The sequence below is a fragment of the Polyodon spathula genome, chromosome 9 (assembly GCF_017654505.1).
Source record: "Polyodon spathula isolate WHYD16114869_AA chromosome 9, ASM1765450v1, whole genome shotgun sequence".
Lineage (NCBI taxonomy): Eukaryota > Metazoa > Chordata > Actinopteri > Acipenseriformes > Polyodontidae > Polyodon > Polyodon spathula.
The window spans coordinates 18,559,106-18,585,705 of NC_054542.1; the positions used below are offsets into that span (position 1 = coordinate 18,559,106).

At 41.3% G+C, this 26,600-nt stretch overlaps 1 protein-coding gene across 1 annotated transcript in view; it reads left to right on the top strand.

The window, feature by feature from the left end:
- The first annotated feature begins 1,876 nt into the window (after window positions 1-1,876).
- Window positions 1,877-26,600, top strand: part of rnf17 (ring finger protein 17) — a 37,241-nt gene continuing 12,517 nt past the window's right edge. Inside the window, exons 1-8 of the mRNA XM_041259963.1 lie at window positions 1,877-2,021; window positions 2,361-2,539; window positions 14,480-14,599; window positions 14,690-14,770; window positions 15,041-15,163; window positions 18,673-18,729; window positions 19,333-19,440; window positions 21,433-21,550. Of these exons, the coding sequence (XP_041115897.1) occupies window positions 1,877-2,021; window positions 2,361-2,539; window positions 14,480-14,599; window positions 14,690-14,770; window positions 15,041-15,163; window positions 18,673-18,729; window positions 19,333-19,440; window positions 21,433-21,550 (931 nt within the window). The remainder of the gene's footprint in view (window positions 2,022-2,360; window positions 2,540-14,479; window positions 14,600-14,689; window positions 14,771-15,040; window positions 15,164-18,672; window positions 18,730-19,332; window positions 19,441-21,432; window positions 21,551-26,600) is intronic.

The window sequence follows — 26,600 nt, forward strand, 5'->3', positions numbered from 1 at the left end:
TGATATGTAATATTGTTCATAAAAACAACTGTCATGTAGTTGTTTTGCTTAAATAAGTAAATGTCCAAAGATTAACCGTAAGGGGGTATTTATTTTCCTGGAATATAACAAGGAAATAGATTTATTTTTACAATTCATAAGTGTCTTAAAAAATGTGCTTAGTTTGTCAGTTTCCATATGTTTCTGGATTTTAAGTTACTCTCTTTTGCACTATAACAGTAGAGTTTGACTGCTGTCCTATTTTCCAAATGTAGACCAGCTGGAGGGAGTGAGGTCTGGACAGCAACAGCATGTGACTTCATTTCATACTATTTAACAGGAGCTTTGGCTTTGATGTCTGTGAAGGTAGGTATTTGGAGCTGAAGAACTGATTTTGTTTAGTTCCAAGGGAATTTAGGGCTCATGAATGGTGAGGGTCAGGTACTTTGCCATTATGTACGATGCAAGTTTCTGTGGGGATTTGTATTGCCTATTTTACCTCTCCTCAGACCCCTTTTTTCTTACTAAAGATCTTAGTACACCTGAAAAAGATAATTGTCTCCTTTTTTAAAGATATGTAAAATACTGTAATGAGCAAGACATTTCACAAGTAGAATGGTACCCCAAAATGTTCTCTCTTTTCTAGGGAGTTTAACTGGGCTTGGGGAGTTTGTTGCCAGATAACTTCACTCTGACTACTTGCTCACTAAATATTGTAGTATTCCTGAATAGATAACTGTCTTCTCCTGAAAAACATGTTAACGGCTTTAATATGCAATCCATCTGAAGTTCAATAGTACCCTAAATGTGATTAATTTACTAACAGTGCTAAATGACTGGGTGGGGCATTTATTCTCTAATTTACCAACAAACAAATACATATTTTGAGTGGTGACTGCCTGGTCTGATACTAGTATTCAGTGTAGTGTTGTCCTTGGCAGTCCTGAGCCAGAAACTTATTTATCAGGGTAAAATGTCATACCCAGTCATTCTACATTGATAGTAAGTAGTGGATCTTATTTGGGGTACTGTTTGTTAAAATCTCATGCATATTTTTGAAGAGATTATTTTCTATTCAGGGATACCAGCATATTTAGTGAGAAAGTAGTTGCAAAGTTATCTGGCAACAAACTCACCGTCCCCAGTTGTACTACTGTCTTAAAAAAAGGAGAACATTTCGGGGTACCATTCTACTTGATGTCTTGCTCATTAAAATTTTGACCATATTTTAAAGTGGAGATGGTTATCTATTCAGAGTACCAGGGTATTTAGCAAGGGGTCTGAGTGAGGAAAATGGGCAACACAATCCCCATCCCTAGTTTTGCTGTAAATTATTTGTTGTTTCCAAACTTATGAACACTACAGTGTATATATAAAGTCTGCTAAATGACTAAAATAAGAATATGTAAACTATCTTACTGTACAGCAGGAAGAGTCTTCTGAATGGCCACTGCCAGTTACTCTTTATTGTCCAAATAAGGATGGACAAGATGTCAGCATTGCCGAATACCTTATAAGTGAAGGCTTGGCTTTAAAGGAAAGAAAGTAAGTACATTCTTTTATCTTTTTCATTATTTCTCTTTATCTAGTTTGCATTGCCATCATACGTATTTCCTAAAAATTCTGAAGTCTTGCCATAATTTTAAATATTACAATGGTATTTCTGTTGTATAACGACACCAACGAATCATGAGAAGAATCCAGTTTGCTTCGCTCTCCCGAGCTGTAAATATTCACTATGTTTCTAATGATTAGTCATAGATCTTTTATCTTTACATTTTCTAGAGTTCACAAATCATTGGAAAACAATGAAGAGAGTGTTGAAGATCCCCAGAAAGAGCCATGTATAGTAACCAAGAGGCTAACTGCTAAAGCAGGATGCGAACCTGAGTGTGATATGCTGGCACCCCAGAGCACAGCTCCACAGAGTGTGACGTTGGAGCCGTACAGGCCCCCTGTTCTTCCTGCTGGGAAAGTGTGTCAGATGGTGGTAGCCTCTGTTGGGGATGATGGAATTATCTATGGGATGACCAGAAATGCTGGTATGTTAAATATTGATTCAGTGTTCCAGAAGGTTTTAAAATATTTTGCAAGGATATCCCACATTTTTTCATACACCTTTGGTCTGTTCAAAGTTACATTTATTTGCTTTTATTTTATACTTGTTTGGAATACTAAAATATTTCACAAAAGTAAGTTTCCCGGTGATGATTCCTGGTTGGAAATTTTGTCCTGCAATCAGGAATAGATGCCAGGAGAGAACAGTTTGATTTTGTGTTGTTGTGTATTTTATTTATTAATTTATTTATTAGTTTTTTATGGCTCTTCAACTAAAGTTAATAGTGGGTGTATCTTTTAACCCGTAGCTACATTTTTTTCATGATTTGTAAATACAGAGAAAGAATTTGAGCAGCTTGTAGAGAACATTCAGCAGCACGTTAAAAGTCTAGGACACCAGCAACCGTACACCTGGAAGCTAGGAGAGGGCTGTGCTGTGAGGGGCTCTGACATGCTCTGGCATCGAGGAAAAGTCTTGGAGGTTTTTGGTGGGTGTGTGAAGGTGAGAGTTTGTTGTTTTTTATTATTGATATGACTCTGCACCTTCAGAGGGCAGTGGTCTTAAAAAGCTTGTTTCTCCCCTTACACTGTATAGAATATTACTATACCGCTATAGCAGTAGGGGAACAAACGTGCTATGAAAAATGAAAATAAACCAAGAAACCCTCTCATAATGGTTGAAAAAAGATTTCCTGGTCTACAAATGTAATTAATTTTGTCATTTGCACCCCAGTATGTTGTCTTGTGAAACAGGAGTAATCCTTCATCAGAGTTAACATTTTGTACATTTTGGCGATAGTTGCAACCCATTCCGATTTCTTGTTTACATGTATATGTTTACATTACTAGAATCGCACAGCTCATGCTTACTGGCAGAATAGTCTTAAGAAGTGCTGAGGGGCCATTTTTCCACTAAGCAATGTATGTTGGTATTTTTATATACAGCACACCGTGCTTGAAGAAAGAAACGAAAGTACAGTATTTAACATTTTAAACACTTATATAAGTTTAAAACAACAGTGTGATTGAGTACATAGTGCAGAACAAAATTTATAGTAGGAGACTAAATCACTCTCAAAAGAAAGACTGCAAAAAAGTCCTAATATACTGAACAGTACTCTAGAAAAACAACACTGCAGCACATAGTAAGTTTTTCACAGAAATAATCAATTCCTGACATGTCAGCAGACAGTTGCTCACCTTTGATGTCTAGATTTCTAATACCATGATGTTCTTTTAAAACGGTTTAGCCAGCCTGTGCTTCCAGTAAAATTCTTAGCATCAGAATTTGGTTCATTTCCATGCAGCTTTTCATGAAAAATGCTTGCTTGTTCACAAATTACACCAGACAGTGGAGTAACACGGGATCATTCTTGCACAAACCAGGTCTTTTTGTTTCGAAGCAGTCATTATAATTTAAACCTTGTTAGTAACTGCTGTAACTAATCTTGAAGCTGTATATAGGGCTACAGTACTAAAAAATCTCAATGCTGTTCAGATTTTTGATCAGTCTGGATTATTGATGTTCGAATTTGTGACATTTTACTCTGTGCCTGTATGTGTGTGAGATTTTATATATATATATGTTAGTGTTGTTATTAGTGTGAAAAGGCTGGCCCATTGTTTGGGTTCGTGCCCCTTTAAAAACGTGACCCGGAGATAAAACTTTGAATTTTCAGAGTTTATGCGCACTTATATTCACAACCAAACATAAACACAAAAACAAAAAAACAAAACCCTAGCTCCCTAGGAGCACTAGCTAAACATATGCAGGTCCCTGACTAACGCGCAGGACAACTAAGCTGTGACATATAACATAAAAACAAAACACTAACTTCTATAAAACCAAAACGTAGGTTTTAAACAGACCTTATGACTTCCAGTCAGGCTCTACACTCCACAGCAGCAGCCCAGAACAAACTGGCAGCACTCTTTAAATACCCTGCACCTGGTTCGAATTTACAATTACCTCCAAGTGCAGGGGATAATTAACAATCAAATTAAACAATAGAACTAAATTAAACAAAACTTGCATTTGGACATGTTTTTATGCAGGGAGGAATCTAACCCTCCCCTGCCACCTTACTATATACAATGTGATTTGGTCGAGCAAGATTCCAGTGTTCTGTATATTGGATGGATACAGACAATAGGAACCTTGTCATGTATTCGAAATCACTGTGCTGCCTCACAGAATTTCATTCTTGTGACATACACTACTGGTCAAAAGTTTTAGAACACCCCCATTTTTCCAGTTTTTATTGAAATTTAAGCAGTTCAAGTCCAGTGAATAACCTGAAATGGTACAAAGGTAAGCGGTAAACTGCCAGAGGTTAAAAAACAAAGTTTATGTTACCAAAAACTGAAAAATAATGTACATTTCAGAGTTACACAAAAAGGCCTTTTTCAGGGAACAAGTAATGGGTTAACAACTTACAGCTGTTCTGCAGCAATGGAAGTAAATTGAGCCTTGAAAGTTGATGCTAACAATTCCTACAAGTGTCCCAACTTATATTGATTACTTACAAACTCTGTCTGTATAAAAGCAGTGTTGGAACATACTGTGTTACTACACCCTCTTTAAGCATTATTTGGACAGTATTGTACTGCAGGAAGTAGTATATTGCTATCATAATGGCGAGAAAAAGGCAATTAACAAAGGAAGACAGACAGACCATTATAACCCTTAAAAGTGTAGGTCTTTCCTTTAGAGAAATTGTAAAGAAAGCCAAGGTGTCAGTGAGTACAGTTTCCTACACCATCAAAAGGCACTTGGAAACTGACAGGAAGAGGTCTGGCAGACCCAAAGCCACAACAGAATCAGAAGAAGTTTCTGACCGTCAACAGCTTGCGTGATAGGCGGCTCACAGGACAACAGCTTCAAGCACAGCTTAACACTGGTCGAAGTAAGCAAGTCTCAGTTTTAACTGTGAAGAGAAGACTTCGAGCTGCAGGTCAAGTGGCAGTAAGAAAGCCATTGCTAAGATGGCAAAATAAGAAAAAGAGGCTTGCCTGGGCCACGAAGCACCGACAGTGGACTACTGAAGACTGGAAGAAGGTCTTATGGACCGATGAATCAAAATTTGAAATCTTCGGTTCAGCACGCAGGGTTTTTGTATGCCGTCGAGTAGGCGAAAGGATGGTTCCTCAGTGTGTGACACCAACTGTCAAACATGGAGGAGGAAGCGTGATAGTCTGGGGCTCTTTTCCTGGATCCAGAGTTGGCGACTTGCACAGAGTGAGTGGCACCCTGAACCAAAACGGCTACCACAGCATTTTGCAGCGCCATGCAATACCCTCTGGTATATGCCTAGTTGGTCAGGGGTTCATCCTACAGCAAGATAATGACCCAAAACATACCTCCAGGCTATGTCAGGACTACCTTAGAAGAAAAGAACAAGATGGTAGGCTTCAAATCATGGAATGGCCAGCACAGTCTGCAGACTTAAACCCCATCGAGCTGGTTTGGGATGAACTGGACAGAAGGGTGAAAGCAAAGCAACCTACAAGTGCAACACATTTGTGGGAACTTTCCAAACAATATTTGAGTTCCATTGTAAAAGAATGCCACGAGTGTGTTCGGCTGTTATATCTGCAAAAGGTGGCTACTTTGAGTAAAAAATTTAGATTAAATTTTGTTAAAGAAAACGATTCCATGATTTCTTTTTTTATCTCCAATTGTTAATTTGTTTTATGCTTTAATTTCAGAGTACATTGAGACATTAAACTGCGTACATTTCAATAAAAACTGGAAAAATAGAGGTGTTCTAAAACTTTTGACCGGTAGTGTGTGCAAGGCAGGTCTCCCCACGGAGGACAGGCATGGCAGATGCGCTGCCTGTCTGGGTCCGGAGCACATTAGGGAGGCACTCACTGACCGCAACTATTGTGAGTTTTTTGCTTCCTTCTCTAAGCGTACATTCGAGAAACAAGTATCACGCAGCTCTGTAAAGCACTGTCTGTTCCACCTGGACAAGGCTCCCCTCCTTCAGCTCATGAGAGTTTTGTGCCTAGGGAAAGTAGGAGAATGTCACGTAGGATTCACGGTCCTCCTCATCCCCTTTTCCGGTTTCCCCTCCTAAGAGGAGGAGGAGAAAGAGCCACAGGTCTCATAGATCGGAGAGGTCTGAGGAACTGGATAAGCTCTGAGGCGGTCTCCCAACAGGGAAATCTGTTAGCGGAGCTGTTGCTTGACCGCACAGCTACACCTGCTCCCTCTGCACCATTACAATCGCAGGGAGTAGTACACACAGACGATCTGCTGTATTGCTGCTTCTGAGGAGACAGCCGATCAAGAGTTCCCCTCTGAGGAGAGTGACTCAGATGGTGCAACATCAGTAGCACGTGTCATTATCAGCAGAGCTTTTGCCGCTGATTAATAGGGCCACAGATGTTTTGAATGTTCTATGGCCTGTAGATGACAAGCGAAAACACTCATTTTTTGAGGATGATCCCGTTCCCTCTCAGGTGTCTCCTCCGGTACACCTGGATTTCCTCTCTTTAGGTGCATTCATCCTGGGGTCACCCGGCTATGGCACCTGCTGCTTCATATTCTTTGGGAACGCTGTACAGCCTGCATGAGGCAGAAAAACTTGGCTTGGCTGAATTTCTGGCTGTCTGAGGTACGCATAGTGGATGGTGACAAGGCCCATTACTGGATGCTTCCGTTACCCCAGGGTACATTTTTGGTACTGTGGTAGATGACATGCTGCAGCGCTCTCGTCAGGCGCGGGAGTCTACGAAAGAGGCCGCCTTCTGTAGGCACCAAACTGGAAACCAAGGTTCCAGCTGCCTTAGACCGGCACTGCCAGATCTTGCTAAAGCCAGAGTGGGTTTTCACAACCGACCCACGGCTACACAAAGGGGAAAGTTCCGCCACAGAGTACAAAGGCAAAAGCTTCAGGCTAAGCCTCCGACAAAATCAGCATCCCTAGATTCCCAGGGCCCTGGGTGGTCAATACTGTACAAACTGGTTATTCTCTGGAATTCAAACTCAGTCATCTTCTATTTCGGAGCATGACTACAACGTTAGTCACGGATCCACAAGATGGTCTCCTCCTAGGAGGTGACATCCCTTCTGCAGAAGCGAGCTATTTGCACAGTTCATCCTTTTCACTTGGAAGAAGGTTTTTATTCCAGGTACTTCCTGGTGCCCAAATGGGATGGTGGCCTCAGACCAATCTTCTATCTCAGACAGGTCATTCCATATGATTCAACGGAGGTTCAAAATGTTAACCATACAGCAGTTGTTGCAGCAATAAGGCCTGTCCGACATTATCGGAAAGATGTTATGCACAGGTCTCTAGTTGTTTCTTCTCCGGAAAAAGCAGAGAAGACCAATAGGAGCCGAATGAAACCGAAAAAAAGGGGGGACTAGTAGAAACTAACTAAAACACAATCTGGAAAAAGTATGTCATTTTAACATTGAAAAAGAGTATGAACCCTGCAGGGGTTCACACAAAACTCGTCACAGACCACCTGCTTCCATTAGGTCTGTTGGTGAACTATGCAAAGAATCAGCTTGCACCTTTTGCAGGCAGCCTCCTATTTAGGAGTGTATCTGGATTCCAAGACCATGTTCCCTTTCAGTGGAATGACAACCAGTACCGAATAGGAAGAGCCCTCTCTGACCGTCAGTCACTGAGCATATATAAAAAAGCTGCCCTATCGGGGCCCTGCTGTGAGGAAGAAGTCCCTCACACCTCCTGCTGATGAGGGTCATCCTCACAGTAGCATATCGGCATTTTCTCTCTCACTTCACTGAGACAGGTCACAGATTGCCTCGTGCTTTCTTTATCTGAATTTGGCTGATTTGTCGGTTTCTTCAAATTTTAAAATATTCATAGTAATTTACGCTTTCGAGCGTTTTATCGAGAGTGCTCCTGCCTTATTCTCCTGTCAGTTTACTGACTAGAGCTGGTTTCAACCCCTCTTTGAGATTGGCAAGCGGCCATTACTCTCTTTTCCACTACTGTAGTTTTTCTACCGTGTTTGGAGCTGTTGTGGTGCTGTAGGGTGACCCCGTGGGCTCGCGGCGTCGTCCTCTACGCCAATTTAATTGGCCACAGCAACCAAAAAAAAAAAAACAGCTCAGGCCTAGCGCCCCTCTCAAGCCTCGGGCTTTCCTAGCGCGGCTGCACTTGCCCTTGGCACCTACGCAGACTGAATCGGCTACATCAGCCCGGCATCAGGCTTGCAACATCCTCAAGAGCCTACCCCGTCCACTATTTAACAGCGCTCTCTTTGACGCCGACCCCGGCCCCGATTTGACTCTTCACCGGTGTGAATATCTTCGGCACCGTCTACAGCCCGGCACTGACCTCTGTGCTGATTGACTCGGCTTCAACAGCGCTCTCCTCGGCACCGACCTCGACGCAGAGTGCCTCGGCATCGTCTGCTCGGCATAGTCTGCTCGGCACAGACCCACGCTCTCCCTCGGCGCCGATAGATGCGGTACTGATTGCTCGGAACAGACCGCAGTTCCCCTCTGCACAAACCACGCTTCCTCGGCGCCAACGCCATTAACACTCTGCACCGATTGCAGCCCCGCCTACGCACGTGCCATGTCAGTGCGCTCCACTGGGTCCTCGGCTGGTATCCACCAGTGCGACCAGTACGCAGCAAAGCTGCCCAGACAGGGCGAGCACTTGTCCTGTGCCAGATGGTTGGGGCCAGACCACGCGGCCAAAGCACATGCAGGAAGTGCAGGACACTAAGTGCAGGACAGCATCCCTATCCCCAGCGGAGTGTCTCTCCCCGAGCCAAGGGAGAATGAGGTCCAGGGTTCTTCGCAAAGGTCCTCTAGGACCTCCCCATTCTACAGTGACCAAGGAGCTCCTCCACACACCTGAGGTCACCCTCCCCTTCTCCACCGCCGGTGCAGAGGCGTAGGCGCCTCTCAGGGGAAGCGGGATGGTCACCGCCTCGGCGGTACCACTTGAGGGGGTGTTCACCAGGGGACAGGTGGTCACAGCTCCATCCCGGCAATCTGCTCCTTGGATCTCCCCTCACAAAAGGAAAGTGGTCACTACAGATGCCTCCAGCCTGGGCTGGGGAGTGGTCTGGAATGGGAGTGGAATAAGAGGTCAGTGGAAGGGACATTGGCATCAAGCGCACATAAATGCGAAAAAAAGCAGTGAACCTGGCGTTATCTCATTTTGCCAGCAGTTAGTGCACAAACATGTGCTGGTCCGGACGGACAACACCACAGTGGTAGCCTACATAAACCACCAAGGTGGCCTGTGCATTCCGGGCCTTCATCACATAGCACACAGACTCCTGTTCTGCACAGAAACTTGCGTTCCATCAGGGCAGTTCACCTCCCTGGTGTGAACAAGAAGGCAGCAGACCTCCTGTGCAGAAGAGCTTGGAGTGGAGACTGCATCCTCAAGTGGTGAAACAGATTTGGGAGAAGTTTCCTACTGCACAAGTCGACCTGTTTGCCACAGCCGAGTCCACTCGTTTCCCCCTATGGTTCTCCATGGAGAGAGATGGGGGCCCCCTGGGAGTAGACGCGCTAGCCCACCCCTGGCCACGGGCTCTTGTATGCGTTCCCTCCGCTACCATTACTGCCCCTGACATTTAGAGAGGATCAGGGTGGAGAGAGCACAGGTTTTGTTGGTTGCACCCAGATGGCTGAGGCTCCCCTGGTTTGTTGTCGGGTCAACCGTGGCAGCTCTCGCTACGCAAGGACCTCCTGAGCCAAGCGGAGGGGCTATTATGGCACCTGAACCCAGCCCAGCTCCAATTCTGGGTCTGGCCATTGAACAGAGCCATCTATTCAGACGAGGTTTGCCAGAGGCAGTAGTAGAAACACTACAGTCTGCAAGGGCGCCGAGCACTAGAGCCCAGTTCTCATACAAATGGAAAGTTTTCCAACTTATGGGTCCTTATGGGTCCCCCATTCGAGCCCATGGGGTCAGCAGAACTGCACCCTGTTTCCTTGAAAATGGCATTTTTAATAGCCATTATGTCTGCCAGACGAGTAAGTGAGCTTCATGCGCTGTCCATCGATGACACATGTATGACTTTCACTGGAAATGACTCACGGGTAACATGACAAACAAATCCAGCCTTTTTGCCAAAGGCGGTCTCATCACTCCATATTAACCAACCAGTGGTTTTGGAAACTTTCAGACCTCCTCTGCACGAGTCAGAGGAGGACCGTAGACAGCACACGCTATGCCCAGTTCGGGCTCTGCCATGTTACCTGGATAGGACGCCATCCTGAAGACAGTCCAACCAGCTGTTTATCTGCTATAGGTCCCACTCTAGAGGTCAGGCCCTGTCGAAGCAACGTCTAGCGCACTGGGTGGCAGATGCTATATTCTTGGCATATGAACAGGTGGACTCCCCCTTACCCGGGGACATTACGGCCCATTCTACCAGAGGCCAGGCAACCTTGTGGGCTTTCCTTCATGGCGCCTCCTTAGATGAGTTATGCAATGCTGCTACATTGACAGGTAGTCAGACATTTGCTTGTTTCTACCGCCTTTATGTTGCAAACAGAGTGAGACCCTCTCTGGGCTCTAGAGTGTTGCAGGCGGCATGCCCTTAGGCGTGATGTGGGCTCTGAGGCTATCGCCGCGAGGCTGTACTGTCGGTGATCTGGAGCCACGACAGCTTTGATACAGCTTCCCATTCAGTAAAGGTTGTCATTCCATTGAAAGGGATCGTTGGGTTATTACCATAATCCTGGTTCCCTGAAAAAGAATGACAACCATTACCCTTCGAGGTCGTGTCCCCAGCTGACCTCCAATTTCGAAAGAAAATAGCGATATGCTACTGTGAGGACGACCCTCTTCAGAAGGAGGTGGCTGGGACTTCTTCCTCACAGCAGGGCCCTAATAGGGCAGCTTTTTTATAGATTTTCAGTGATTGATGGTCAGAGGGCTCTTCCTATTCGGCAATGGTTGTCATTCTTTTACAGGGAACCAGGGTTATGGTAATAACCTACTGTTATCCACTCTGTTTGAGGACAGAGTGCAGAGAATAGCCGTTTTGAATGAAGCTTTTCAGCCCAACATAAGGCTCACAGTAGTGACGTTTCAACGGCTCTTGGGCTTGATGGCAGCAGGTTCCCAGACCCTCTGGGTTTTCTGCAAATGCACCCTCTCCAAGGCTGGTTCAACATTGAACTATGGCTGTCTGCTAACAGTGTTTCGGCACTGTCTTATGCGTAGCGCTGGGCAGCATTACCAGGAGAGAAGTTGTCACCACAGATGCATCCAGGTGCGCTGTGTGAAACAGGGGAGCGCAAAGTCTCCATATAAATATTCTCTTAATTGCAGGCAGTGAGTTTTTTTTTTTTACAGGAGGTTCAGGGCGTACATGTACTTGTCCGGACAGACAACACTACTGAGGTGGCATATATAAACCACCAGGACGGCCTCTGGTCCCCCAGCAAACTGTTGCTTTGGGCGCACCATCCCCTCCTTTCACCTTGAGCAAGTCACTTAACCTCCTTGTGCTCTGTCTTTTGGGTGAGACTTTGTTGTAAGTGACTCTGCAACTGATGCATACAGGGGGTTTTACTGACTCAAAGAGGCTTAGGTGGTGACTAAGTGCGGTCAGTCCGGCTTCGTTGTCGCGGTCAACTTAACACTCATGCCCCTTCCTAACATTCAGATTTGGCTTATATAGGTCCAGAAATGCCAGGTTTTGGCCTGGAGTAACATTATAAAACCTTTGGTAGGGCACAGTTGAGAAATTTGGGGTTTTTTAAATTTTTGCATGAGCTAATGACTAGGTGAACTGAAAAAGAATAATTGACTGGGAAATAAAGATCAGATTTTTTTAGACCTACCTCTGACAAAGATATCATGTCATATGTGGTATTTGGCACATCCCTTCATGTAGAAGCAGTTCAGTTTACCCTATCGGCATCAGCAGATGTTATTATGATGAATCACAAGACATGGGCAAGGTGTTTTCTTTTTCAAAAGGTTTAATGATGTTGATATATTCCACAATTCCACCTAGTGTGTCACCAAATAAAAACAAAAAAGAGATGAACAGTGAACATTTCTCTAGTGTACTTGTATCCCTATGGGCAAATAACACACCCTTTGTCTGAACACTTCACCCTACAGTTTTTGTTGGCCTGATAAAAAATTTTGACCAGCAGGTCTCTCTGTTGCCTCCCTCTCTGGCCCATCTCCTCTAGGCAGCTGTCCCTTAGCTCCCTGCTGATGCTGAGTCCTCACCGCCTGACTGGAGCTAAAGAATTTTTTACCACACAGTGAAAATGAAATTGTATAAAGCAGCTAGATTATTGTGGAAAAAAATGTTGAAAATATTTTCTTCAATTTTAAACATGTATACACTGTAGTCACAAATCTATGAATTAAGGTAAATGTTTAAAGTTTGTACAAAGTTTGCTAGATTGTGATTGCTTATTGATTCATTAGTGAAACAGCTTTATTTTGTGCGGGAGGGGGGTCTGGTATTTTCGTATCTCAGGTGGCAACCCTAGCATAGCTTGCAGATATTCTTTGCTATTTAAAAGTAGCGTTTCCTCTTTCCTGAGTCAGTCACTCTTGACTGCTGTCTAGATATTTTATTTTGTTGATACAACGGATTTAACCATCAATTATCAGAGCTGTCACGTCCTTTACTTTCTTAACTTTTGTGATTACCTTGCCGCTTCACCGTCATCATCTACCACTCATGCTCTCTTTCCCGGTCTGAAGAACTGAGTCATTTTTCCCTGTCTTGTCCATTGCGACTATAGTTTATGTTTCTCCTTCAAATCCACTCGACCACTCAGTGACAGCAGAGGCGGGAGTTCACTCGACTTGCCTCACTCTACTGTCACTGCTGCTGACCGCAGACTTAATGGAATGACGCGCGACCCCTGTCACATGAAAATGCACTACTCATTTCGCCCTTCTAAAAATAGGCTTGTATTGAGACAATTTAAATACAAGTTTCAGGATTTTTCCTTGGGCGGCTCGAAATAACGCTTAGGCGGTCCTCCCAAGATTTTACATCGCAAAAAAATCACTGGCATAGTTCACACAACCTGGTCTTGTATCTTGTAAAGCGCTTTGTGATGGTGGTCCACTATGAAAGGCGCTATAGAAAAATGAAGATTAAAGAGAGCAGCAGCTCTATACCCTTTTGTACACATATATGCTTGTGTTCACAGTGTTGCGTTAAATTCAGGAAAAGTCAGTTTTCTAACGTGTGAATAAGCATTCATAATGCTTACAAAACAGTCCCTTGGAACTGAAACCTCCCTTCATCTCCCCTGCAATGCCAACTTCATTTTGTGACTTTATATGTTTGAGTTCTCCCTCTGCGTAGGATGTAAAGTTTATTGGCCGTTTTTAATTTACTGAAACAAGTTGCATGTAAAGTCATTTTACATAAATGTGGAGATGTATACTGTGTTGCGACCCAACTCCACCACACACACACACAAACACCCCCCCCCCCCCACAAATGAAAAAAAAAGTAATTAGCAAAGGGGGCTAGTTGTACTAACAAGGTCAAAAAATAGGCCATGTTTTACTAAACATTTTTAAAACTAATAATTAAGCAATTGCAATAATGCACATTTACTGTAATATGTTGCTTAAAACTTAACACAGTTTATTCTTAATAAAGTTGAGTTCTTACGTGTACAACAGTAACCCGTTTTAACGTTTGGGATTCGCTATCTGTAGGTTTGTGGCGTTTACATTATCGTCAGCATACTTTGTGATTGGAAGCTGAAATTTACTTTAAAACACACTTTTCTTATACCAATTCAGTACTGGTGAGCAATAATCGGTTCATTTGAAAACCAGGCTTTAATCTCTGATAATGGGTGCAGTGAGTGCTCCGGGGCTTAAGCACCAGTGGGGGAAAATAAGGTCCCCGCATAGTGCAAATAAATCCCCGGATCTGTCAGATTATATTAGTTATTGCAGTGTTTAAAAAGTAAAATATTCACTGGTGGCTCTGACAAAAAGGAAGGCATCCTTCACACATTAAAATCCATTTATACAAAGTCTCCCAGCTTTCTTGAAAATACCTGCATTTCCCTTGTTTTCTTCTCTATTTGTTATGCTTGCATTAGTGTCCAACCTGGTAGATTCAGCGTCTTGTCAGTTCTGGCAGATTCTACTGTACATACTGAAGAAGTTTCTCCCACTGCTAATTAAAAAAATTATAATAATGAAAAAAATAATGCAGCCACCTAGCTAACAATTTCATCTTCAGGGCTACAGTAAAACGTATGGTCTAACTAGGTTACATCAGAGCTAGCAAGTTTCGAAAGGTACTAGTCTTTTGGACTAGTAGTACAATATTGTTAGTTTCTAACCCTGTCAAACTCATTTTCTTTCCAAATATAACATTTCAACCAGGAGCGGCATAATAAAAATGTATTACCTGTAGAATGTAGTAATGGCTCCTTTTTTAATTTTTTATTTCCCTCGTTTTATGTAATGACTAGGTACGGTATATAGATCAAGGGTTTATCGAGAAGATTCCGGTGTGCCACATTTTCCCAACAGTTCTGTTTGAAGAGGTCCCACAGCTTTGCATCCCCTGTCAGCTTTATGGGCTTCTACCTGTAAGTAACCATTACATTTTTTTATTTTTTTGCATATTCGTTTGCACTTGTTAATTTATGACAATCCTTTTCTTGGATCATTTGTCTCAGGTTGGCAACGTCTGGCAGCCAGATGCAGTTCACCTTCTTAAAGAATTACTTCAGCATAGATACATTAATGTGGATATTATGGTAACGTATGATTTTGCCTGTTCCTATTGTAGTTGTGGTTTTATAGTTGTTAAAGATAATCAATAATCTTTTCCCAATTGATCAAGTAAAAATTGATTAACTTCTATAATGTAATTTAGAGCACTGCATTCAAGTTAGATTTTTCTTTGAGGTGTGTTGTAAATGTTTCTATGTCTGACGTACTCAATCATCTTATTCTATGCTGGTCTGGTCTCAGATTTATTATCTTGTTATTACTTCAAGATATTACTTGTTGTTCTGTTGACTTAGGAGCTGCCAAAAGACCCGAAAGAGAAGATGTTGGTTCAGATTCACTTTGATGGCATGTCACTTGCCACGATAATGGAGCATCACCAGCATGCTGTCCAGGATAAATCTGTTATGTTGACAAAGGTAGGTTGTATTTGAACAGACAGAAGCTATAGTCAAAGTTTTCATCCATAACTATGTAACACTCAATAATGCTGAATTTAGAAATACTAAAATGAACTAAAATCAATCAATGTCAAATGTTTCGACTAGAAGTCTCTGTCATTCGCTGGGTTTCCATGCAGTTTAGAAGATCGTCACTCTCTCGCCACAGTCATTCTTTATGTGACAACGCAGCACATACCACTCGCATTCCACACGTTATAGGAAGTGCGCTTCTAAAACATTGTATGACTTCATAGGGTGGTTTTATAACTTTTATAAAGATCCATTCAAATTTGTAAAGAAGATATCCACCAGTGAGAGAAATGGCACACTAAAATCATCTAAGTTTGAGCTGGAGAGAGATTTGGAGGAAACACATACAGATTCAAATGTCAATTCCTTCAGACATCCCACCTATCAATCCACCCGAATACCAAATGGAGGACGGTGCACCTCAGTGGAAAGAAGTAGAGCAAGCTGTAAAAAAAGCAAGGGCATCATCATCTCCAGGGCCTAATGAAGTGTGCTTCTGAGTTCTATGAATCCTGTGGAAATGGATGAAAGTGGCATGGGAAAAACAGGTTGTACCAAGAGTATGGCGCCGAGCAGGTGGAGTCTTTATACCAAAAGAAAAGGATTCTGCAAGCATCAGTCAGTTTCGTCCTGTTTCCCTGTTAAACTTAGATTGTCAACCTACCTATTAAAGAACTGCTTCATTGACAATTCAGTACAAAAAGCAGGCATTCCAGATTTCCCAGGATGCTTGGAACACATCAGCGTAATCTAGCGACAAATTCAATCAGCAAAAAAGAGAGGAAGGAGCTCCATGTGACATTCCTGGATTTAGCTAATGCATATGGTTCAATGCCTCATGAACTTCTTTGGGCAGCATTTGATTTTTTCAGTGTACTAATGACAATAACAAATTTAGTGAAAGCCTACTTTGGAGATTTGCAATTTAGTTTTGCAATTTCAGAATTCATCACTACATGGCAATGCCTAGAAGTTGGAATAATAGCAGGATCTACCATTTCTCAACTGGCTTTTACCATGGCAATGGAAGTAATTATTAGGGCATCAAAATGGGTAGTGGGAGGGGAGCGCTTGGCTTCTGGAATGCGACTACCACCAATTCGAGCATACATGGATGACATGACAACAATGACAACAACAGTAACCTGCACTAATCGGTTATTGGGCAAATTAACCAATAATATTGAATGGGCACGAATGCAATTCAAGCCCACTAAATCAAGGAGCATCTCTATAATTAAAGGCAAAGTAGTAGATAAAAGGTTCTACATTAATGGTGAGGCAATACCAACAGTGTCTGAGAAGCCATTGAAAAGTCTAGGGAGATGGTACGATGGGGATCTGAAGGACACAGTTTGTGTGGGAGAAGTTAGACAACAAGCAGTGGAAGGGTTGAAGAGCATAGACAGCAGCGCTTTACCAGGCAAACTCAAACTCTGGTGCTTTCAGTTTGGTCTATTTCCAAGACTGCTGTGGTCACTGACTGTGTATGAGGTTTCCTTGACAACAGTTGAGAAGCTGGAAGCTTCAGTCAGTTCATTCATCAGGAAATGGTTGGGAGTTCCACGCTGCCTCAGCAGAGTGGCACTTTATGGTAAAGGAGTACTGCAGCTGCCAATCTCTGCTCTAACTGAGGAGTTTAAGTACATCAAAGTCAGACTGGAAATGACGTTAGTAGATTTACGCGACATATGCGTAAGGGAGGCAGCACCTCTGTTGAAAACTGGAAGAAAATGGACAGCAAAAATAGCTGTGGGAGATGCCAAGGCTGCCCTTTGAATCGGAGATATTATGGGGCAAGTTCAGCATGGAAAAGGAGGTCTTGGTCTCAGTTCAGCTCCTCCTACATGGCACAAGGCAACCCCAGCTCAACGGAGGAAGCTGGTAGTCAATTAGGTGCAAAAGCAGGAGGAGAGTATCAGGTGTGTAAAAGCCATTTCCCAGGCCAAGCAGGGAGAATGGATGAGATGGGAGAGTGTGGAACAACGCAAGATCAGCTGGCAAGACTTGTGGACAATGGAACAGAGCAGGATCAGTTTCCTCATCAGATCAGCATATGATGTTCTCCCATCACCACAGAACCTAAATCTCTGGGTGGGTGAGGATCCCTCATGTCCTTTGTGTTCATCACCTTCAACATTTTAGACAGGATGCAGGATGGGGGTAGGGGGGGGGGGATGATAAGCTGATCCCTGGAGCCAGCATTACACTTCAGCAATCAACACCAGACAGAAGGATATCTACATTATCATATGGAAAACAACACAAATGGATGGAGATGCAGATGGATCACATTAGTTTACTGCAAAGCTACGTCTTAGTTGGTGCTTATCTTGGCGAGAGCAGAGTTCAAATCAGCATGAAGTTCAATATCTACTCATGTAATGGAAATAGTGGATAGGGTTATTCTATTGAATCCAGACCTGGTTCCTGGTTTTAGTAATGATGGCCTAGCAGTGTGTGGGGATTGATGTGTACAGTTTGCTGCAATGCTTTGGTTTTTATTAATGTTTATATTAAATCAATGGCCTTGCCACCCAGGGACACTAACATTTAAACTAATTTGCTTTTACAAAAGCTGTAACCTTTATCCAGAAAGTTGTATGGAGATTCACAAAACTATTAAGTAGCAAAAGGAAAAGGTGTATAGCATTTATTTCAACGACAGTTCTCTCTTTCTTTCTTTCTTTTTCTACTCATACACCAGCGTCACAGTGACAGTTAGGCCAAAATCTCCTAAAAAGTGATGACTATTGTAGATACAAGGTGTCTATATGGTATACTTTTTATTTTTTAAGAAACAAAAGCTCAGTAAACGCTGTTGGCAAAAATAAACAGTGGTTAGTTCTCTCTCAATCAAACACATTGACCCCCTCAATCTGTAAGTCCTGAAGCAAACAGTGAATGTAGATTAGGAAGAGCAGAGGACCTTATACTGATCCCTGTGGTACTCCACTGGTTACTACACTCCATTTTGAGGTTTTTCCTCTAATCAGTAATTCCTGTTTTCTACATGTTAACCACTCCCTGAAGCTGCTGTTCTGTAGGAAAACTTGTTCATGTATACAAGTATGTGTGTGATTTAGTGTCCTGCGATAACTCATTTAGGGAGCCTCATTACCATACCATGCACAGTATCATGATATTTGATACTATCACGGTACTTTTGATCTTATGTCCATTACATGTTAAATGGTTGCCAGTCCTGGAATTACAAAATAAAAACATTCCAAACTGGATTATAATTCTTTCTGCTTCCTTCATGCACTGTATCACTCCTGCACCTGTATACAATCAACCACTTTGCCACAGGTGAAAACACTGTCCTAGTCCTAAAACACTGGAGAATACAGAACATACTACTATTACAGCACAACATACACAGCCCAACTGACCCATTTTTTATGTTTGTTTAATATTTGTTTAATACAAATGTTTGTTATTGCTTTTGCTAGCAACATATTTTGAAATTGGCTGATGATGAATTGGAGGATTTTGACTTCAGTTACAAGGTAAGTTAATTTATTTAGGGAAGGGATGTCTCTTGATTTTTCCAGAAATACTGTAAAAATGGTTTAAGGTTTAGCCATGAAACTGCACATTCTACTGTTTTAAAATCATATTTGACTTGGATCTTTCTGGTTAAATATTTACTACTTGGCCAGTGTTTAAACTATTTCTTGGCTGTTTACTTTTTTTTTCTGACAGTTTAATAACATGAAGTTTAACTTGTATGCTGTGGCTTTCAAGATTGAAAGAAACATTTGAAGTGATGAGGTTAAACCCAAGGAAACTGACTAATTTATTTACTTTATCGCTTTGCTTAAAGCAGTTAATATTCAAAGTACCCATTTGCTGTGAGGGGGCAGAATCGACAACAGCCACTGTCCCAGCGACATACATAATCTTTTTCAATGCTGCCTTGTTCTGGTTTGAACTACATTGCAATACATAGAGCCGCTGAAAACAAGTGGACAATAATTCTGCCAAAGAGTCACATTTTGGGATTCTGTGAATAGTTACGTTTTACACTGTTTTTGTTGCAATAAATGCAGTGATTTGAAAGGATTTAAGCTCTTGTTGTCTATTGATTATAAATGGAACTCTTCTTCCAGGGCTTGGAAGTGGATGAACCTGCTATTGGTTTTTATACCTACCCTGTGGTGCCCGACAAGGGAAAACTCTTTCCTGTGATAGTGAAACACCTTGAGACCCCAAATGTGGTAGGTAGTGCAAGTCCCATCTGATTTGTCAGGTTAGAAAATATTAAATGGAAGGCTTTGTTGTTTTTGTTTTCTTTGCTCATAATTTCCATGTTTTAAAAAAATGTACCTGTTGAGATTTTAGAGGGCACCCAAAACATATTGCCATCCTGATTTACAGTGGCTTGCGAAAGTATTGACCCCCCCTTGGCATTTTTCCTATTTTGTTGCCTTACAACCTGGAATTAAAATGGATTTTTATTTGGATTTCATGTAATGGACATACACAAAATAGTCCAAATTGGTGAAGTGAAATGAAAAAAATAACTTGTTTAAAAAAATTCTAAAAAATAAATAACAGAAAAGTGGTGTGTGCATATGTATTCACCCCCTTTGCTATTAAGCCTCTAAATAAGATCTGGTGCAACCAATTACATTCAGAAGTCACATAATTAGTTAAATAAAGTCCACCTGTGTGCAATCTAAGTGTCACATGATCTCAGTATATATATATATATATATATATATATATATATATATATATATATATATATATATATATATATATATACACCTGTTCTGAAAGGCCTCAGAGTCTGCAACACCACTAAGCAAGGGGCGCCACCAAGCAAGCAGCACCATGAAGACCAAGGAGCTCTCCAAACAGGTCAGGGACAAAGTTGTGGAGAAGTACAGATCAGGGTTGGGTTATAAAACAATATCCAAAACTTTGAACATCCCACGGAGCACCATTAAAGCCATTATTAAAAAATGGAAAGAATATGGCACCACAACAAACCTGGCAAGAGAGGGCCGCCCACCAAAACTCACGGACCAGGCAAGGAGGGCATTAATCAGAGAGGCAACAAACAGACCAAAGATAACCCTGAAGGAGCTGCAAAGCTCCACAGCGGAGATTGGAGTATCTGTCCATAGGACCACTTTAAGCCGTACACTCCACAGAGCTGGGCTTTACAGAAGAGTGGCCAGAAAAAAGCCATTGCTTAAAGAAAAAAATAAGCAAACACGTTTGGTGTTCGCCAAAAGGCATGTGGGAGACTCCCCAAACATATGGAAGAAGGTACTCTGGTCAGATGAGACTAAAATTGAGCTTTTTGGCCATCAAGGAAAGCTCTGTCTGGCGCAAACCCAACACCTCTCATCACCCCGAGAACACCATCCCCACAGTGAAGCATGGTGGTGGCAAGCATCATGCTGTGGGGATGTTTTTCATCGGCAGGGACTGGGAAACTGGTCAGAATTGAAGGAATGATGGATGGTGCTAAATACAGGGAAATTCTTGAGGGAAACCTGTTTCAGTCTTCCAGAGATTTGAGACTGGGAGGGAGGTTCACCTTCCAGCAGGACAATGACCTAAGCATACTGCTAAAGCAACACTCGAGTGGTTTAAGGGGAAACATTTAAATGTCTTGGAATGGCCTAGTCAAAGCCCAGACCTCAATCCAATTAAGTATCTGTGGTATGACTTAAAGATTGCTGTATACTAGTGGAACCCATCCAATTTGAAGGAGCTGGAGCAGTTTTGTCTTGAAGAATGGGCAAAAATCCCAGTGGCTAGATGTGCCAAGCTTATAGATACATACCCCAAGAGGCTTGCAGCTGTAATTGCTGCAAAAGGTGGCTCTACAAAGTATTGACTTTGGGGGGGGGTGAATACTTATGCACGCTCAAGTTTTCTTTTTTTTGTCTTATTTCTTGTATGTTTCACAATAAAAAATATTTTGCATCTTCAAAGTGGGAGGCATGTTGTGTAAATCAAATGATACAAACCCCCAAAAAGTCCATTTTAATTCCAGGTTGTAAGGCAACAAAGTAGGAAAAATGCCAAGGGGGGTCAATACTTTCGCAAGCCACTGTAAAGCACATACTAATTAAATACCTTTAGTAATGTTATGTAATTAAGGCTGGAAGTTAACAGTGAACTAAAACTGAACTTGTTCAGTGATTTTTCTTTTAGTTTTATTATAACATTAAATGTTTTCTGGTATTCAGGTATATATAACTCTCGACGACATGCAGGCCAAGCTAGATTCTGAGGACTTGAAGGAAGCTTTAGAACGTGTTAATCAGCATGCAGACAGTCTTCCACCACTCTCAGACTTCAGTGCAGGTATTTGTAGCATAAGCATGATGTAATTATAACAAGCTGTTGAACTGTTTTGCTCCAAATAGGACTATGTACTATATTTCCGTGACGACAACACATACATACACACACAGAGTAATCCACAGTGCCAAGAAATACGGCAAGTGCTTCCAGTGAAAGTGTCCCATGAAGTCTCCAATGGTGTTTTGCTGATTTGGGTGATATCCAGGGTTTTTGCTGGCTTTGTTGGCTTCAGCTTCCAATTGTTAGCTGTCTAAAAACAAACAACACATCAGGCTCGATTTTTATATTTTCAGCACAAGGGGCTGTACTTGCGTAGCTGCATTCCCTTTGTACTGCCAAGCTCCTCCTCGCAATCAGCATGGTGGCATGCTTTATCCAATCGCTGCGCATACCACAGCTTATCCCAGTGGAATTGTTTATCCAATTGCCACACATACCACAGCTGATCCCAACAGAGTTGTTTATCCAATCGCCGCGCACACCACAGCTGATCCCAATAGAGTTTATCCAATCGCCGCGCACACCACAGCTGATCCCAATGGAGTTTATCCAATCGCCGGGCACACCACAGCTGATCCCAGTGGAGTTGTTTAGCAGTCTTGCAGCTACACCCTTTAACCAAGATGGCTGATTTCCAGTTCCGTCCTACCATCGAGTTGGCCCATCCCTGTGAAAGCTTATCACCAGCCTTACTTAGCGCCCTTCCTGGTCGGGAGGTAGATTTACAGTGCAGATGCATTGTCTCCTATTCAGTGACAAATTTCTGTTTCCCTGTCAGTCAATTCCTTAATTTACCCAGGTAACAATTTACTGTGGTTGCCTTGACAAGAAGGCTCGAGCTGCAGCAAAGACAACAGCATACAATCAGTGTTATAACGGCATATTGCATATATGCAATACTTAAATTACAAATAAAACTGCACCATAAATATTAAATGCAATAATCTAATACAGCGCAGTCATTCTAGAGTAAACCATTACAACAATCAGTAAATAGCCAATCCAAATAATGACTAAAACACATGTAGAAACTGAACTGGTTAATTTGAAAATCTTTTGCAAAACATTTCAGGACCATAATTCTGTAAATGTATGCTATTCCCAGAGAGTGGAAATTTGGAAACCTTGGATAAAACTGTTGAGGTAGCTGTTTAAAAGGCAGTACACAAGAGTAAATTGCTCAGTGGTGTCACGCTGGTCATTTTCAGAGTTAGAGTTGTCCAGATAACCTATTACAAGTTAGAGTTACAGGCGATGACTCACAGGGATGAAATTTACAGGCATTATTAACATCAGATAGATTATGTTTACAATTAGGCATGGTTAAAATTGAAAGTTAGAGCCCAGCACATATTCACACTAAATAATCAAGATGTGCAGTTAACAGATTTATTTACTAATGAAATGCAAATCAAAATTGCTGCACTATGTCCACTGTTTTGTTATTTCAAATATTTTCACAAAACAAACATTAAACTTTTAAAGCTACTATGTTCAGTATAGAAGCACATCATGAAAAACCACTTTCTTAGGTGAGAAACAGTCAAATAGAAGTCGCTACATTTAAAAAATATATAAAAACATGCAACTTTTTTGGTCCACTAAAATAAATGAGCATGAGCTGAGATATTTCCCCTCAGGCATTATTGGTGCATGGTTATTAAAAACTGTAAATGAATGGTGAAAATTCAACTTTAAGCTAAAAGGTGAGGGTGATCGTTCAAACCAAGATGTTGACTCTGCAGAATTGTGTGTGTGTGTGTGTGTGTGTGTGTGTGTGTGTGTGTGTAATATATATATATATATATATATATATATATATATACACACACACACACACACACACACACACACACAGTGCCTTGCAAAAGTATTCAGACCCCTGACCAATTCTCTCATATTACTGAATTACAAATGGTACGTTCAAATTTCATTTTGTTTGATATTTTATTTTAAAACACTTAAACTCAAACTCAATTATTGTAAGGTAACATTGGTTTTATGTTGGGAAATATTTAAAAAAAAAAAAAAAAAACTGAAATATTTTGCTTGCATAAGTATTCAACCCCCACACATTAATATTTGGTAGAGCCACCTTTCGCTGCAATAACAGCTTGAAGTCTTTTGGGGTAAGTATGTACCAGCTTTGCACACAGTGTCGGAGTGATTTTTGTCCCATTCTTCTTGGCAGATTTGCTCCAGGTTGTTTAGGTTGGTTGGACGACGCTTGTGGACCGCAATTTTCAAATAGTGCCACAGATTCTCAATGGGATTGAGATCAGGACGTTGACTGGGCCACTGTAGGACATTCACCTTTTTGTTCTTGAGCCACTCCAATGTTGCTTTGGCCTTGTGCTTGGGATCATTGTCCTGCTGAAAGGTGAATTTCCTCCCAAGCTTCAGTTTTTTAGCAGACTGAAATAGATTCTCTTGCAGTATTTTCCTGTATTTTGCTCCATCCATTCTTCCTTCAATTGTAACAAGATGCCCAGTCCCTGCTGATGAGAAGCATCCCCACTGCATGATGCTTCCTCCACCATACTTCACTGTAGGGATGGTGTGTCTTGAAGCATGGGCATTGTTAGGTTTACGCCACAAATAGCGCTTTGAATTTTGGCCAAAAAGCTCTATCTTGGTCTCATCTGACCACAAAACATTTTCCCACATCGCAGCTGGGTCACTCTCATGCTTTCTGACAAACTCCAGATGTGCTTTCAGATGGTACTTTTTGAGTAACAGCTTCTTTCTTGCCACCCTCCCATACAGGCCAGTGTTATGCAGAGCTCTTGATATGGTTGACTGGTGCACCATTACTCCACTTCCAGCCACTGAACTCTGTAGCTCCTTCAAAGTGATTGTTAGCCTCTCTGTGGCTTCTCTTACAAGCCTCCTTCTTGTTTGAGCGTTGAGTTTTGGGGGACGGCCTTTTCTGGGCAGTGCCTGGGTGGTGTGATGCAGCTTCCACTTCCTGATTATTGATCCAACTGTGCTCACTGGGATATCCAAACACTTGGATATTATTTTGTACCCTTTCCCTAATTTATGCATTTGTATTACTTTATCTCTAACTTCTGTAGAATGCTCTTTGGTCTTCATTTTCCTTCAGATTCACAGCCTTACCAATGATCCTTCAACAGTGGGGTTTTTATCCAGAAAATGTGACCGCGACTTTAATGGTTCACAGGTGGAGGCCAATAGTATGTAATTGTGTCCTCGTTAGGGCAATTTCTTTCATCGGTGCAAGCTGGGAGCTTCCACAACACAGGGGTTGAATACTTATGCAAGCAAGATATTTCAGTTTTTTATTTTTCTTAAAAATATTTCCCAATATAAAACCAATGTTTTTACAATAATTGATTATGAGTTTCAGTGTTTAAAAATAAAATATCGAAATTTCAATGTACCATTTGTAATTCGGTAATATGAGAGAATTGGTCAGGGGTCTGAATACTTTTGCAAGGCACTGTATATATATACACACACACACAGTGCTCAGCATGTTTTTTTTTTTTTGTCAGCAGAATTAATTTTAAATTGCTTACGAACTGCAGTAGTACATTTATGTGATTAATTAAAATGTCGTCACAAACGTCAGATTTTGCACAGGATTAATTTCAAAAAGGTGTAAAGGTAAGTGTTTTAATGGTTGTAAAGATCAGTGTTTTCAGATAGTTGGGCTGAGCTTTTCTGTGAAGATGTTTTCGGCTCCAGCATGTTCTTTGCATTGTTTCGTCAGTGTTGGCAGCTGTGTGTTTACTGAAAAAGGAGAGGCATACAATTAAAATCATATAGTATGATGGCAACGCTACCAAAAATGTATTGTAGTTGTTTTTTGGGAATTAAATGTTTATTGCAAATAACTACTTTAAAAAAAAAAATAGTAATAATAATGATTTAGAAACATACACAAACAGTATTTGGATCAGTGGTAAAATAGAACTGCAAATATGTTCACAGTTCGTAAACAAGATTAAATGGCCCATATAAAACGAATGCAGCAATTGCAGTAATTCTATATGATCGCATAAACATGTAAAATTAATACATTATGATGTATTTATATTTCAGATAACAGCTCATCCTATATGAAAATGACAAACTGAAGCTACTGTAAACTACACATTTACTATATATTTAAACAACAACCTTTAGCAGGCACAATATTGTCTGTTTGTCATTCCTCAGTGCCAAAGACTTCGTCATCTTCTGTATTGGAATCGGTAACAAGCCAACAAAATGTAGCTTTCCAATCATCAGTTGTTGTGAGCGAGACCCCAGTATGTTTTTGCTTTTTTCAACATCTTGTGGAACCGTGTAATAATGTCTTTGAAGATTTTTTCAGCAAATTGTAGACTAGTATCAGCTGGCTTGAAGTAATTCTAAGTTTTCTAGACTATTCGGTGGGCTATTTGCTGTTGATTTTACTGTATTTTTTTCTGCTGTATTTTGTATTTTTAATCTCTACATTTTTATTTTTTGGACATTTTCTTCTTTCATTTAATCACATTTTATATATGAGTTTCTTTTGAAATGATCATTGGTTGTTTTATATAGTTTTCAATTGCTGTGGTGGTATTCTATCCACAGTAGCTCTTTGAAAGTGTTTTAATAAGAGAGGAAAGAGGGTCTAGTACAGGGGTTGCGAACCTGTGGCACCCAGGACTATTAGCCCTGTCACGCCTTGGTAACGTCAGGACAGAGAGAAAAAAAGAGTTTAACATGCTACAGGAGTGTTACTAAAATATTTATTCCAAACAGATTACAGTACTTTGGAATGTAATCTATATAAACAAGACACCATTTTATGAAAAGTTTTTTTTTTTTTTATTCAGTAACAGATGCAGCATCATGCATCTCGTTAATACTGTGCCACCTAACCTTCAGATCTGTGAAACACACAATGTGGAAATCCCTGCCTAAAACATACTAATAGTAATTCAAAGAAATTGATTTACGTACCACAACATGCAGACCTACTATAGGTCAAGCTGATCATTACTCCAAAATTGTGTTTAACATCACTGATCTTTTTTTTTATTTTATTTATTTT